Source organism: Molossus molossus, unplaced genomic scaffold (assembly GCF_014108415.1).
Source record: "Molossus molossus isolate mMolMol1 unplaced genomic scaffold, mMolMol1.p scaffold_m16_p_14, whole genome shotgun sequence".
Lineage (NCBI taxonomy): Eukaryota > Metazoa > Chordata > Mammalia > Chiroptera > Molossidae > Molossus > Molossus molossus.
Window position 1 is genome coordinate 32,236,838 of NW_023425349.1, and position 15,359 is coordinate 32,252,196.

At 43.5% G+C, this 15,359-nt stretch overlaps 1 protein-coding gene across 2 annotated transcripts; it reads left to right on the forward strand.

Annotated features, from left to right (window-relative positions):
* Positions 1-1,196: 1,196 nt before the first annotated feature.
* Positions 1,197-7,580, forward strand: EXOSC3 (exosome component 3). Of its 2 annotated transcripts, XM_036261306.1 has the most exons (4): positions 1,197-1,740; positions 2,511-2,660; positions 5,481-5,632; positions 7,179-7,580. In XM_036261306.1, the coding sequence occupies exons 1-4, from the start codon at positions 1,426-1,428 to the stop codon at positions 7,378-7,380; spliced, it is 819 nt and encodes a 272-aa protein (XP_036117199.1). In that variant the 5' UTR covers positions 1,197-1,425; the 3' UTR covers positions 7,381-7,580. The 2 variants fall into 2 exon arrangements, with proteins under 2 accessions (XP_036117199.1, XP_036117200.1); XM_036261307.1 differs by lacking the exon at positions 5,481-5,632 and having other exon boundaries at positions 7,179-7,324.
* The last annotated feature ends 7,779 nt before the right edge of the window (positions 7,581-15,359 follow it).

The window sequence follows — 15,359 nt, forward strand, 5'->3', positions numbered from 1 at the left end:
ACATTTTTCCATGGACTCTTTTGCTATTAATTTATGTGTATAAATCAGCATGTAGTTAATTTGTAATTTTTAGAAACCAGTAAACTAAAAAATGTTAAACATTCACTCAAATAGTACCTTTTTGGGGACACCTGTCCTGACCCCTACCTTATCCCACAATAGAAGTAACCATTGCATCATCTATAATTTCAGGGCTGACACGGTGATCAAGTTTTTACAGCAACTGTAACACTTAGCATTTTCATATAACTGACCAAGATCAATTCTTACAATCTGACTGAAAAACAGCAAAAGTTACATATCAGTTGGCCTCTTATTCAGTTGGTTCGCAAATATGTTGCCAGATTTGGAAGGCATGTTAGAGATGGTCTGTCTTAAACATCTTGAAAATCTAAGAATTCACTTTGGAAGCAGATGCCTCAAAAAATGAGCAAGCCCTGGCGCAATGGTCCAGTTGGTTGGAACATAGTCTCCTACACCAAAAGGTTTTGGGTTAATTCGCTGGTCCCGGCACATACCTAGGTTTCAGGTTCATCCCCAGTCAGCGTGTAGGGGAGGCAACCAATGGATGTTTCCCTCTCTCTCTCTCTCTCTCTCTCTCTCTCTCTCTCTCTCTCTCTCTCTCTCTCTCTCTCTCTCCCCTCTCCCGCCCCCTCCTGGAGCTCTAAAAATCAATAAAAAACATATCCTGGGGTGAGGATTGAAAAAAAGAAAAGAAACAACAACTGTGCCCCAAAGAAAATAGCAGCCAGGATTTAACTGCTGTTACTGATTTTCCCAAGGCATGTAGGGATAGCTCACTTATGTAGAAATGTTCACTATATGTATATATTTGCCGAAAAAAGTCTAGGGGGAAATACACACTAAAATGTTAACATCCACTTATCAGGTATTACCTATTTTTGTGCCAGATCCTAGGTTACAAATAATGAGAACCAGCTGACAGCCTAGCAAGGGAGACAAATACGTTTTGTTTTCTTTTTATCTTCTCTGTGCTTTCCACAATGTGAATAGATATCTTCTCCAGCAACAACCAAAAAGCTTTTATTTTGGAAAAGGAAAATACTTTTCCTTCTGAGGGCGGAGTTGGAGAGAAGGGCCAACTCCCGAAGCCCCTCGGCTCAGTTCCGGTTAGGCTCACGGAACCACTTGTGCGAGCGTCTGGCATCCCACGTTGCGACCCGAGACACCGGAAGCAGAGGCTCTGCAAGGTGAGTGCTTCTCGTACCGACCTGCGGAAGGACGGCAGCTGGCTAGAGACACGATCTCAGCCACCTTGTGGGGACCCTCCGGCCCACAGGGATCAGGCTTCATCGACGGAGGCTCAAGTCCAACAGACCGCTACTGCCGAAAACCGAAAGCCTCGGGCGGGCTGGCGATTGGGCGCCGCGCTAGAAGCGGAAGCCGGAAACGGTGCTGCCCGGGATGGCTCAGGCGGCGGCTGTCGCAGCCCAGTCGCTTGCGCCTGGCAAGGCGCGGGCGGCGCGCACTGTGCTAGATCAGGTGGTGCTCCCGGGTGAGGAGCTGCTGCTGCCGGAGCAGGATGCTGAGGGCCTGGGAGGTGCAGGGGAGCGGCCGCTGCTCCTAAACCCCGGGGCGCGCTCCCGGGTGCGCGTTGTGTGCGGCCCGGGTTTGCGGCGTTGTGGCGACCGCCTGCTGGTCACCAAGTGCGGCCGCCTCCGTCACAAGGAGCCCGGCGGCGGCGGCGGCGTGTACTGGGTGGACTCGCAGCAGAAACGGGTGAGTTGGGACTGCGGAGGGGTGGTACGGCGGTGGGGGTGGTATCCCCGCTTTGGGAAGATTTCTTGAAAGAGACCAGGAGGGGCTCTGGAGCCCTCCTCTGGTGAGGCTAGCCTAGAGCCACCATGTCTGTGCCCACTTCTGCGTCTTTAGAGGGAGTATGACAACCTGGAACTTGGTCCAGGGAGACCAGGAGAGAAGGGAGTGTGGAAATCTTGGCATATAAGGGACTAAGGACTGTGAGACATGGTTAATTGTCTTCAAAATCCCAAAGATCAGGCACAACCAGGCTTATCTTTAGGGGTTCAAAAGGGCAGAACCAGGCTCAGTGAGTGGATGTCACAGAAAGTTAAATTTCTCTTAAAATACTTAAGAACTGTAATATAGGAAAAATTGTCTAATAATGAAATGGCCTACCTTGGTTGTGAGGGCCCCCTGTGCCACTGGACTTATGTGCAAACAGAAGGTAGGGACTTCCTGATAAGGATACTGAAAAGTTATGGGCTACCTGTGCAAATTAACAGACTACTAGAAGCTGTAAACCTGAGAATTATATGATGTGATTGATTTTCTTCTACTGGAAGTGGCATATGACCATGTTTGTTGTAAGATTTGTATTAATTTATAAACTTAGATTTCAAAATATTTTCTAAGTATTCCCAATGACAAACATAATAAAGTAACCACTAAGGATTTGCTGAAGATATCTTCCAAGTTATCTTGGAAATGATCGTCATTTATGTTTGTTCTCATTCTGCTTTCTTTTGTAGTATGTCCCAGTGAAAGGAGACCATGTGATTGGCATAGTGACAGCAAAATCTGGAGATATATTCAAAGTTGATGTTGGAGGGAGTGAACCAGCTTCTTTGTCTTACTTGGCATTTGAAGGTGCAACTAAAAGAAACAGACCAAATGTGCAGGTAATGATGGGAAAAGCGTCCAAATATTCTGAAGGCTACCTGAATTGTCTATAAAGCATGACTATTATCCCAGTTCTATAGGGTGATCTCTGAACATTTGTGTGATCACTCCAGGTAGCAGGAGTTTCTTTTGTTCAGCTCTGTGACCAGAGTCACATACTTAGGTTACATTTGCTGTATTGGGGGTGGTTTCATCACTACTGAGTTGAAAGTTTTATCTGTTTTCTCTACTGTTATCTGTTTTGTCCACTTCCACTCGACAAGGAAGTAAGCTCAGGGAGGAAGGAGGGATAAGTGGTGCAAATTGCCATATCAGCCATCCATCTATCCTGATTGTAGGTCCTGGAACTGGCATCTCACAAGTTCAGTTACATTACTGTTTCCCAACAATCCCTTTTTAGAGCTGACAGAAGAGTAGTCTTGTTTCCTCAAGTTTTCTATTTGGGCTTTTCAGGTAGCATAGCCACAATCTTCCTGCCCATCCAAGCCAGGAATTTGGTGGTTTCTTTGCCCCCTATCACTCACCTTTCATGTCTTTTGTTGGCTAATCTTATTGATCCTATTTGATTCTATCTTTAAGTCTATCCTGCATCTCCATTTTGCAGGTTCAGAACTTAGATACCCTTGACTGGAGTTGGTCGATTACCTGCTCATTAACATCCCTGCCTGTACACTTTGCCCCTCCATCTAGGCTTTTGAGACCTGACAGCCTCACACATTCCCCTTTCTTCAAAGCTTACAGGTTTCTTTGTCATTATATTCCTAAAGTCTTCCCTCATCCATAATTATATTTCCACACAGCTGGGCTTGAACCACACCAAACTATTTAACAGCACTACTGAACTCATAATGCCCTACTCTTGTTGTTTGCTCATGCTGTTCCTCTGTCTGGATTGGTCTCTCCCTTTTTCAGCCTATGGAACACATACTCATCTTTTTTTTAATTGTTGAAAGTATTACAGACAGTTCTCTCTTTTTCCCTGCCTTTGACCTTCCTCCTCCCCCACATATCTTTCAAGACTCAGGCCAGCCTGGCCGGTGTGGCTGAGTGGTTGAGCATCGACCCATGCACCAAGAGATTGCAGGTTCGATTTCCAGTAAGGGCACATGCCCAGGTTGTGGGCCCAATCCCCAGTAGGGGGCATGCAGGAGGTGGCCAATCAATGTCCTCTCTCATCGATATTTGTCTCTCTCTCCTCCCATTCTCTCTCTCTAAAAATTAAAAAAAAAAGACTCAGGCCAAATACCACCATTTCTATAAAACCACCCCTAATCTTCAGTCACTTTTTTTTTTTTTTTTTTAATCCTCATCCGAGGACATTTTTCCATTTTTTGTACAGACAGAGTAGGAGGGAGAGAGAGGAAGAGAGAGAGAGGGAAACATCGATGTGAAAGGGACACATCGAGTGGCTGCCACCCGCACGACCAACCAGGGCCGGGGACAAACCGCAACCGAGGTACATGCCCTTAGCGGGAACCGAACCCGGGTCTCTCCGGACCGCAGGCGGACGCTCTAACCGCTGAGCCAAACCGGCCAGGGCAGTCACTTTTTCTTATAACTGCTCTAGTAACTAAATTTGGCCTTGAAGGAAGGAAGTTGTTTATCTGTACATCCCCCACTGTCCTCAAAGACCAAATGCTTCTGAAAGGCGGAGAATGTTTTGTTTCTTTCTTGTGCCTATAGTCACCAACTTAACAGGTACTTAACAGAAAAAGTTCATTCTCAATTTTTTTAGTTTCATTTTGAAGTTCAATTCTGTGAAGTTTTTAAGTAAATCTTGCATGGAGAAGTGTCAGTGAATTACTATTTTTCCATTTTGATTTGAATAACGTGCATGCCAGAAGTTTCTTCTATCCATCTGTCTTCTGTAGGTCCCTAGAGCAGTGCTATCTAATAGAACTTTCTGTGAAGACACTAATGTTTTACATCCATAATGATTACTATGGTAGCCACTAGGTCCATGTGCCTATTGAACACTTGAAATGTGGCTAATGCAACTGAGGAACTAAATGTTAAATATCGAATTTTAATTAGTTTGAAAGTGAGTTTAGCCCTGCTGGTATGGCTTTGTGGATTGAGCATTGTCCCATGGACTGAGAGGTTCAATTCCCTGTCAGGGCACATGCCTGGGTTACAGACTTTATCCCCAGTAGAAGGCATGCAGGAGGCAGCCCATTGATGTTTCTCTCACATTGATGTTTCTATCTCTCCCTTCCTCTCTCTAAAAAAATCAATAAAAACATATTTAAAAAATAAATACAAGTGAGTTTAAATAGCCTTGGCTGGTTTGGCTCAGCAGTTAAGAGCATCGGCCCATGGGCCAAAGAGTCACCGGTTTGATTTTGGTCAAGGGCACGTACCTACGTTGTGGTTTGGTTCCTGGCCCAGGTCATGCAACCAATCATTTCTTTCTCACAATGATATCCACCCCCTGTCCCCATCTGCCCCACTCTATCTGAATATAAATGGCAAAATATCTTTGGGTGAGGATTTTTTTTTCTAAGTGAGTTTAAATAACTACATGTGGGTAAACGGCTACCATATTGGACAGTGTAACCCTAGAGGGTATTTATTTTCTGGCTTTGAGGTAGTTCCCAGTCTGCAGATTTCCTGGTGGGTAAAGGAGGAGGGTATATGTTTTAACGTTGCTGTCTCTTAAGATCCAATGCCAGAGTGACTGAGAATCCTGGAGTGTAGTCAGTCCCATAGCCACAGAACTATAGGTGGCTGGCATTGCTGCCTATGGGAAAGAACAAATAATAGCACCTATAGAATGGTTTGCTCATAGACAATGAACTGTTTTTTAATTATCATTGTAGGTTGGAGATCTCATTTATGGACAATTTGTGGTTGCTAATAAAGATATGGAACCAGAGATGGTTTGTATTGACAGCTGTGGACGAGCCAATGGAATGGGTGTGATTGGACAGGATGGTCTGCTTTTTAAAGTGACTTTGGGCTTAATTAGAAAGTAAGTCCTAATACTTTCTGGCTTGCTGGTCTTTTATAATTATACCTTCTTGGAAAGCTGATCAATCTTTGGGATTTGGGTTCTTCGTAACAACATCTCAGTTTCCTGAGTTAAAAAATCAGTATCCATTTAAGCATAGTTGTAAACTCATGCATTTAGTCTCATCGTCTCTTAATGTGAATACATTGAATTCTGGTTTCTGTGTGGATCTGGAGTCTGGGTCTACTGTTCTCTCTCAGGTCTACTGTTCCTTATAGCTGATACAGTCAGTCTAAATGTAAAAACCGGCCTTTCCACCCTGGCCGGACGGCTCAGTTAGTTATATGTCTTCCCGTACACCAAAAGGTTGTGGATTTGATTCCTGGTTGACACATACCTAGGGTTGTAGGTTCGATCCCCCATTGAGGTGCATATGGGAAGCAACTGATTGATGTTTCTTTCTCACATCAGTGTTTCTCTTTCCCCTCCCTTCCTTTCTCTCTAAAAATCAATAAAAACATATTCTCAGGTGAGGATTAAAAAAAAATTTAAAACACACAAAAACTAGCCTTTCCCCTTAAGTCACTTTAACACAGATTCAAATTACAGTTGTACAAAATCACTAAATTTCTCTAATGGAGCAGTCCAGCTAGGCTGATATGATCCTAAAGCTTATGCAGACATTCACAGAAGGCTCCTGCTCTCTGTCCTGGTAGATTTAATAGTTTCCAGCCCTGGCCAGGTGGCTTAGTTGATTGGCACATTGTTCCATACACCAGAAAGTGGCGGGTTTGATTCCTGGTCAGGGCACATACCCAGGATTGCGGGTTTGATGGCTGATCGCGGCATTAGCAGGGGGCAACCGATCGATGCTTCTCTTTCACATCAATGTTTCTCTCCCCTCTCTTTCCAAAAATCAATAAAAATAAAAATAAATAGTTCTCAGAGGCATATTCTCTTTGTTAGGTGTTTAGACCTTTACCTACCCAAAGCTGTGCTCTATAAAAGGGTTTTACTTCTGGATCTTGAAGTTCAAAGGTATCTTGCATGACTCTTTGCTACTTATTCTGCAGATTTGTAGAATTAGTTCAGGTTATTAGAGCAGCATGTTATTAACCAAGCAGCACCCTTGTGGTTTGAAATACTTCACACTTCTTTCCAAGTAGTGAATTTAGTACCAGGAGATAACCTACATGGTCGTGAAGGTACGTTTAAGGTATTCTTTTAGCACTGTAGATAAAAAAAAAAAAGCTATGATTTTAAAACTTAGAATTAAGATGCTCTGACAGTGTAGGGGAAGAACTTTATACATTTTTGGTAAAGTTGATGACATAGAGAGTTTGATTTCTTTGAGGATAGCCCACCACTGTGACTCTGATACGCTGGTAAGTGTAAAGCTTCCAAGAAGAAAATGGGCAGCAAATGTTAATGTGCTTTTTCTTGGAATGTTGTTGTTGGGGCCTTAATAACTATGGAGAACTGCCTAGAAAAGGAGTCTCCTAAAAAAAAGTCAGGTCACACACTACCACTTCATTAAAATTTCATTTCCTTTCCTCTTCCTCACCAGGCTGCTAGCTCCAGACTGTGAAATCCTACAGGAAGTGGGAAAACTCTACCCACTGGAGATAGTATTTGGAATGAATGGAAGAATATGGGTGAAGGCAAAAACCATTCAGCAGACCTTAATTTTAGCAAATATTTTAGAAGCTTGTGAACACATGACAGCAGATCAAAGAAAACAAATCTTCTCCAGGTTGGCAGAAAGTTGATCTATGTGGATTTGTTTATGGGTCATTTAAGCCAAGAGACTGTGGATTTCCTGGGGAAAATTTTTTTCAGGTGAACCTCCCCCCACTAAATCTTTAGAAGACATCTATTGTCTCATTAGAGTCTTAAACAAAATAGTTTTATAAAAAAGTCACTGGTTGCCACCTACGTTCTTGTGGGTGAGAAAAATCATTATAAAATAATGGTGTGTTTCTTTTTTGTTCTTTATAATAAAGTTTACTAAAAGTTAGTATTATGGTTTATTGGTGTTGACTTCTTTAGTTTTGCTAGAGCAGTTTCTATAATAAACAAAATGAGCATTAAAATAATTATTTTCTGGTCATAGTAAAACATGTTCACCAAAGAAAATGTAGAATACAAAAAAGTATAAAGCAGCAAACAAAAATCACCTGTAATCCATTATTTAGTGGTGAGTATGTAACAGCCAACAAATATCATGTGTTTACATATCAAGTATTATTTTGCTTGAATCAACTCATTCTTAGTAACTACAGAAGACACTTAGCCTCCTAATACAAGAAACTGAGGCAGAGACTTTAACTTCGCCTTCATTCTCAACCACTATATGTGAAAGTATGTTTTTCAAATTGGAATTACAAGATTATGCTTTATATACTACTTTGTAGGAGACTTTGTCCACTTCAAACATCATTTAATATATTTCTTTCATGATTGCGATTAAAAATTCATTAGTTGTATAATGTTTCATTTTTGTGTTATAGGATATTTTGGATATGTCAGGGTTTTTTTGTTTTGTTATAAACAATACTATGATGAGGATCTTGAATCTAAGTCCTGCCACAACCAGTGCGGCTAGTTGAACCAGACCTGAGGAGGGGCGACTGGAGATTAAGAAAGACACAGAGACATTATAGAGAATAAAGCTGGGGCCAGGTGGGACACTGCTCTCTGATGGAGAAACAGTGATCCTGTTTATTATATAGCAACAATGAAGGGGGGGGGCGTATTATCTTCAAACACCAGGTGTTTTCACCGACCTCTGAGCTCAAGGTCTAGACTGTCCATACATTCTTGCCCACAGCTCTGAAGGCTCCTGCGTGGGCCTTGCCAGCACACAGGAACAATAAGAGACCTTGGGTAGGATGCTTCTGCGTGGGCCTTGCCAGCACACAGGAACAACAAGAGGCCTTGGGCAGAAAGCTCCTGGGTGAGCTTTGCAAACACCACAGGGCCTTGTTCCTGGGTGAGCTTTGCAAACACCACAGGGTCTTGTCCGTGGCACAGAATGCTCCTGGGTGAGGTTTGCAAACACCACAGGAGCAACAAGAGACCTTGACTCAGCCACCCTCCACACCTCCCCCTTTTTTGTTTTTAAATCTTCCCCCTTTTTGTCTTTAAATCTTCCCCTTTTCTGTCTTTAAATGTATGCGGTGAACATCTACTTGGATGTTCAGAAGAGCTGGGTTCAGAAGATCTGACAGCTGACTGACAGGAGACAACTGTATTATTAGAGCAATAACAAATCCAAGCAAGTACCATGCAGTATGTTTAAGAAGATTGAAAGGGTTGAAACCCTTAAGCTCATCTGAAATTTCTTTAGCCAATTGTGTTGGATTGATAATATCATCATGGCTATTTTGAATATCCTGTATATATCTATGCAGTTGCTGAAAATCAAGACATATTATGAGTCCATATTCCCTGGAGATGTTAACTTTGTCCCAGTTCCACTGGGTTTTATTGTATGGGACTGAAGTAACAGATAAAACTGTAAGCAACATGGCAAAGCAATTTTTGACGAGCTTTAATGTTCTCAATTTGATTTCCTAGCTTAATAACTGCAGCTTCCAAAGCATTCAATTTTGCTTCTAATTTGGTGTTAATATTTTCTTGATTGTGTAAAGCAGCAGAGGTATTTTGAGCTAAATCATTCACAAATTGAGCATTATGTATACTTTGAGCCAGGACTAATGAAGCAGTTACAGTAGAAGCAATAAGACCAACAATAGTAATAATGCCAAAAATAATCAATCCTAAAGCTCTTTTATGATGAGTCAATTGGTTCTTAATTTCTATCAAAGCTTGCAGCCCAGTTTCTTGATACCAGTCTCCTGATATGTTGGTAGGGATCATAACAAAAGAGGGCTGATACAGAATTAAAATATCATCTTATTATCTCTTGTTACAGTTAATGTACACTCAGGGCATGAGACAGAATAGTTCGTGGGAAGCTTAGTAATATTTACAGAGCCTGCCACAATCACACGAGGGCCTTGCACACAAGCCTGCAACCCAAAACAAGGATTAGTGGGGTGACAGGCCAATGCAATGTTTGCCAAAGAAGAATCAGAATAACTCATAAAATCCAGTGCAGCAGCTAATTGCCAGAGATCCTTCTGCATTTGACCCTTAGGGGTGGTAAGGATGTTACTTACAAAGCCCCCAGGGGACATGAGATCATGATTAGGGTGTTTAGGGTCTAATCTATGAAACCATTATTCTAACATCTGAAATCCTGTTCCCGTGATATTGATGCTAACAGGGATAGGATATGCATAATCCTGTCATTGGGGAAAACCCCTAAATTGAAGGGTAGTGCTGTTAGGGCAATATGTGAAGGATGCTGATAAGGTACAACCCAGCGAAGGATGCTGATAAGGTATAACCCAGGGTGTTATAGGGAAATCCTAGTTTAGTCACGGTCTGAATATATTTCTTCATATTCCCTGGATCCATAATATTAACAATGTTGGTGCCTCCATATGATGTTTTATTCTCAGGTTTAAAGGGCAGGCACCCAAATAGGTTGATCAGCACCTTCTGGAAAAATACAAACGTGGCCTCTTCTCCATATCATCATTGGATCTGGCCCCTTCCATTGACCTGTCTGCAGGTTTTTCCAGCAGGCAAGCCCTGCTGAAGCCTGTGGCTGGGTTGTCTGATGGCACTCAGCAGCAGTAAGGCCATTGGCATCATAATTTAACAAATTTAAAGTATATAAGGTATGGTTCAGTTGATTCTGGGGAGTAAGAGCGTATCCTATATCTCCCCCCTTTTTTTGTAATTGTAGCTTTAAAGTTTCATTTGCTCTTTCTTCTATTGCTTGTCCCTGAGGGTTATAAGGAATTCCTGTTTTACGTCAAATTTTATATTGCAAGCAAAATTTTTGGAAGGTAGAACTGGTGTAAGCTGGCCCATTGTCAGTTTTTATTTCCTGGGGTTTCTCCAGCCAAGCAAAAGTGGCCAGACAATGGTTAATAACATGCTTAGTCTGGCCAGTGTGGCTCATTGCTTGAGCATTGATCCATGCATTGAGAAGTTGCTGGTTCGATTCCCAGACAGAACACATGCCCAGGCTGTGGGCCCGATCCCCAGTGGGGGGCATGCAGGAAGTGGCCAGTCAATGTTCTCTCTCATCAATGTTTCTCTCTCTCTCCCTCTCACTTCCTCTCTCTCTAAAATCAATAAAGGAAAAAAATAAATAACATGCTTAACATTCTCCCCAGTCTCACCTGTTGCAAAAATGAAACAAGAAAGTATCAACAGATACGTGCACCCAGCACTGTTTCCCAAATTCAGGAACGTGAGTCACATCCATTTGCCAAATTGGATTTGATTTCAATCCTCAAGAGTTAACTCCAGATGACTGTACTGGTAGATGAATGACCCATGCTGGGCATTGTTTTACCATTTGCCTAGCCTGCTCTCTAGAGATTTTAAATTCTTTATGCAGTGCTGCTGCATTCTGATGGTGCAAAGAATGAGAATGTTGGGTTAAGGCTAGAGGAGTGGAAATTGTAGCATGCACCAGCAAGCGGTCAAGAGCATCATTCCCTTCAACTAAAGGTCCCAGGAATCCAGAGTGGGCACGAATATGGCTGATCTAGTATGGGTATTTTCGTGACCAGATGACCTCCCTTAGTTTAGTAAATAGATGATATAACTCTTCACTACTAGTATGTCCAACTGTGGTGGTCTCGATGACCTTAGTCATTCCTACCACATAACTGCTATCACTATATATAAAGGTTCATCTTCAAAAGCCTCAAGGGCTACTGTTAAAGCTTGGATCTCCACTCTTTGGGCTGATGAGTGCTTGGTCTGAAATACCTTAGAGCTCCTGTTGCAGTAATAGCCAGCCTGTCCTGAGCTAGACCCATCAGTGAAAACTGTAAAAGCCTGGGGAATAGGTTGAGATTGTATTACCTTAGGGAAAATGAATGCAGTGGTAGATATAAACTGTAAAATCTTGTCCCCTAGTTAATGGCTATCAACTTTGCCAGGAAATACAGTAGTGCAATTTGCCAATTATTTGAGAATTGCCAAAGCCAATTTTGTTGAGAATTGGTAAATGGAACTACAATCTCAGCCGGTTCCTGATTAATTAATTGAGCTAATCGGTGTCTTGCCTTGGCAATCAACTGTGCTTCCAAATCATGAAAGGGTGTAAGCACCTTAGCAGGTGCATGAGCAAGATGGATCCATTCAATAACCCCTCCTTCTTGCCACACAACTCCAGTGGGGGCATGGCTGGTAGGAAATATTAACACTCACTGGCAGCTGCTGATTTACTCTTGTCAGTTGGGCATTTTGAATTGCAGATTATACCTTATGCAAGGCCTCTATTGCTTTAGGTGTTAACTGCCGAGGGGATGAGGGAGACAAATCACTCCACAAAATATGGAACAAAGGCCTCATGTCAGTAGGTGTTAATTTTAAAGTTGGTGGAATCCAACTGATGTCACCCAGCAGCTTTTGGAAGTCATTTAAGGTGGTTAAAGAATCTGTTCTCACCTGCAGATGTAGAGGTTGAACAGCCCATCCCTCAATTATGCTACCTAAAAATTGGAAGGGAGAAGAATGCTGAACCTTTTCAGGGGCTATACAAAGTCCAGCCTTCTCCAGAGCTGTCTGCAAGTCAGCAAAAAGGGAAAGTAGCATGTTCATGTCTTGGTGAGCCACTAAGATATCATCCATATAATGAATTATATAAGCTTTTGGATAATGATCACGGATTTCCTGTAAGGCAGAAGCCACAGAGGCTTGACATAGTGTAGGACCATTGGCCATCCCTTGAGACAAAACTTTCCAGCAGTATCTTTTCATTGGCTCCCTAAAATTTACAGTAGGTGCACTGAATGCAAATCTTTTACAATCCTCAGCATGCAAGGATATGGTTAAAAAAACCCAGTCTTTTAAATCTAAGATAATTCAAATTCTAGAGGAATCACTGCATGTAGGTGATGGCAGCCCAGGCTGTAGCAGGCCCATGATCTCCATAGTTTGGTAATACTCCTCTTGGATCCTGTAGTAACCTCCATTTTCCTGATTTGATTTTTTTTTCTTTTTTTTTTTTTTATCCTCACCCGAGGATATTTTTCCATTTTTTGTACAGATAGAGTGGGAGGGAGAGAGAGAAAGGGAGAGAGAGAGAGAAACATCGACGTGAAGAGACACATCGAGTGGCCGCCACCCGCACGACCAACCAGGGCCGGGGACAAACTTGCAACCGAAGTACGCGCCCTTAGCGGGAACCGAACCCGGGTCTCTCCGGACCGCAGGCCGACGCTCTAACCGCTGAGCCAAACTGGCCAGGGCCTGATTTCTTTTTTACAACAAAAATGGAAGTATTCCAAGGGCTGTTAGTTGGCTCAACATGACCTGCCTCCAATTGTTCCTGTACCAACAATTGCGTTGCCTGCAACTTCTCCTGTTAGGGGACTGATCAACCCATACTGCCTTATCTGATAGTCAAGTAATTTTGGCAGTGGTCTTTCGGGCTGAAGAGATGACCAAGGCCCCTATGGAAAAGGCGAAGGCCCGTGAAATCCCAGACCTTGTCAGCCTTTCTGAGTGGAACAGGAACAGGAGAAATTCTCCCTCGCTGGTATTTCCCCAGCCCCCTTTTTGGGTTGTATCCTTGTCCAAGCATTTGTGCTGTGACTACAGATTTAGGACTTATTAACAGTACCCCCATCTCTTCCATAATATCCCCTCCCCATAGATTAACAGGAAAATGATCTAAAACATAGGGTTTAAAAAAACCTGGTGTTGCCCTCAGAATCTTATTTAATAAGCTGTGCACTTTGTTGGGGCCTAAAAACCTGTCTTACTCCTTCCACGGAAACATATAGGAGCCATGTGGCAGGCCAGTGCCTTGAGACAATCACCGAAACACCTGCCCTTGTATCTAAAATACCTCTAAACTTCCTTCCATTCAAACTGAGTTCCATTTCCGGGGACCTTGGGTGATTAACTATGCCCAACAGGCTCTAGCTGTGGAGCCGAATCCTCCTCCTCCCCGTGGTTCTTTTGATAGCACTTTCCCAGCCGCCTGATGCAGCAAAGTTACAATTTGTGCTATCCTAGTTTCAGGTAAAACTTGTACAATGGTATTAGTGGTTTGGGCCATAACCTTTATTTCCCCAAAATAATCAGAATCAGTAACTCCAGGCAACACTTGGAATCCTTTCATAGTGAGACTACTCCTTCCCAAGATTAACCCCACTGTTTCATTAGGTAGTGGCCCATAGATCCCTGTTGGACTAGCTTGCAGCCCCATCTCTGCTGTTAATACGCACGGGGCGGTGGGGCACTCCCTGAGGTGGCGCGGTAGAGATCCCGGATTGTAGTCCTGAACTCCACCCTGGTTAGAACACCTGAGCAGAGGTGACAGACGTTGCCCCCACTGTTTGACGGGCCTGGGGCTGGCCTCGCTTACTGTTTCCCTGCTGGGGTTCAAGTGGTTGTCCATTGACAGCAGCTCGAGAACGGCAATCACTGGCCCAGTGACGTCCCTGCGGCAACGAGGACATAGTCCTGGCTGCTTGGCAGGATTCCCTGACTGGTTGTCGGCGCAGGCGCGCTGCTTACACTCCCTAGCAAAATGACCTGGCTTTCCACAAGTATAACATCCTTTCCAGTTTCCTCCTGATCTATTAGCTTTTTTACAGTAAGGGAGTAAGGGCGTAGGGCCTCCCTGCAGGGCTTATTAGCATTCTCACAGGCAAGCTGTTTAACTATTAATGTGCTGGCCTCTGAATTACTTATTACTCCACCAACTGCCTATAGCAACCGAGCTACAAAATCTTGATATGGCTCTTCAGGTCCTTGTCTGATGGATGTAAGATATAGCAAATTTTCCCCTTTGGTTGGGAGCTCTTTCCAGGCCATCATAGCACAAATATTAATCTGCTGATATGCCTGGAGAGCAAACCCCAGCTGATCATGAAGAGCCTGATACTGCCCTGTACCCGTGAGCATTTCCAGAGATGGGCACTCCATGCTGCTGATTCCACGTGGCCTGCTCACCACTAATCTTCATCCAGCTGGTCTTCCGCATCGGATAGTCCCCAGGTGTAAGGCAAGCTTTCCCTAATGTTTGCCAATCACCCAGGGCTGAGGCATCACTAGCAACATTCTCTAATAAACGGAGCACAAAAGGAGCTGTGGGCCCATACCTGGTACAAGAATACTTGAAATCTTTTAACGTCTTAAATGGGATGGGCTCATGCATTTTTAATGCATGACCTGGATTGTTCGGGTCAGGCCACTTTCACTGGGAATAATGAAAACACAGTGATATCCTCACCAGCCCGTCTTGCCTCTCTTAGTCCCATCTGTAAGGGAGAGAGCACAGGGGTACTAGAGGGTCTTTGGGCAGAGCCCCTGAATCCCCTTGAGATGATCAAGAGGTAAGAGCCAATTCTGCAAAACTTTGGGTAACGTTAAACTCCTCATCTGAATCTTCCTCGGCGTAGTGCCACCAATCTCGCTCCACCTCTCTTTCTCGTTCTCTCTCACACTCAGGGGTAAAGTCTCATCAGGGGAATCAACCCCTCACAGCTATAGGTGGAGCAGAAGGTGGTGGGGGCGTCTTTAAGGACTTATAGCCTTTCTCAAGTCTTTCACTATACCTTGTCTCCCTGCCTTAATAGCCTCCTGCGCAGGATCACGGCAATCTCTAATTAGGGACCAGAGTAAATGTTCGCACCGGAAC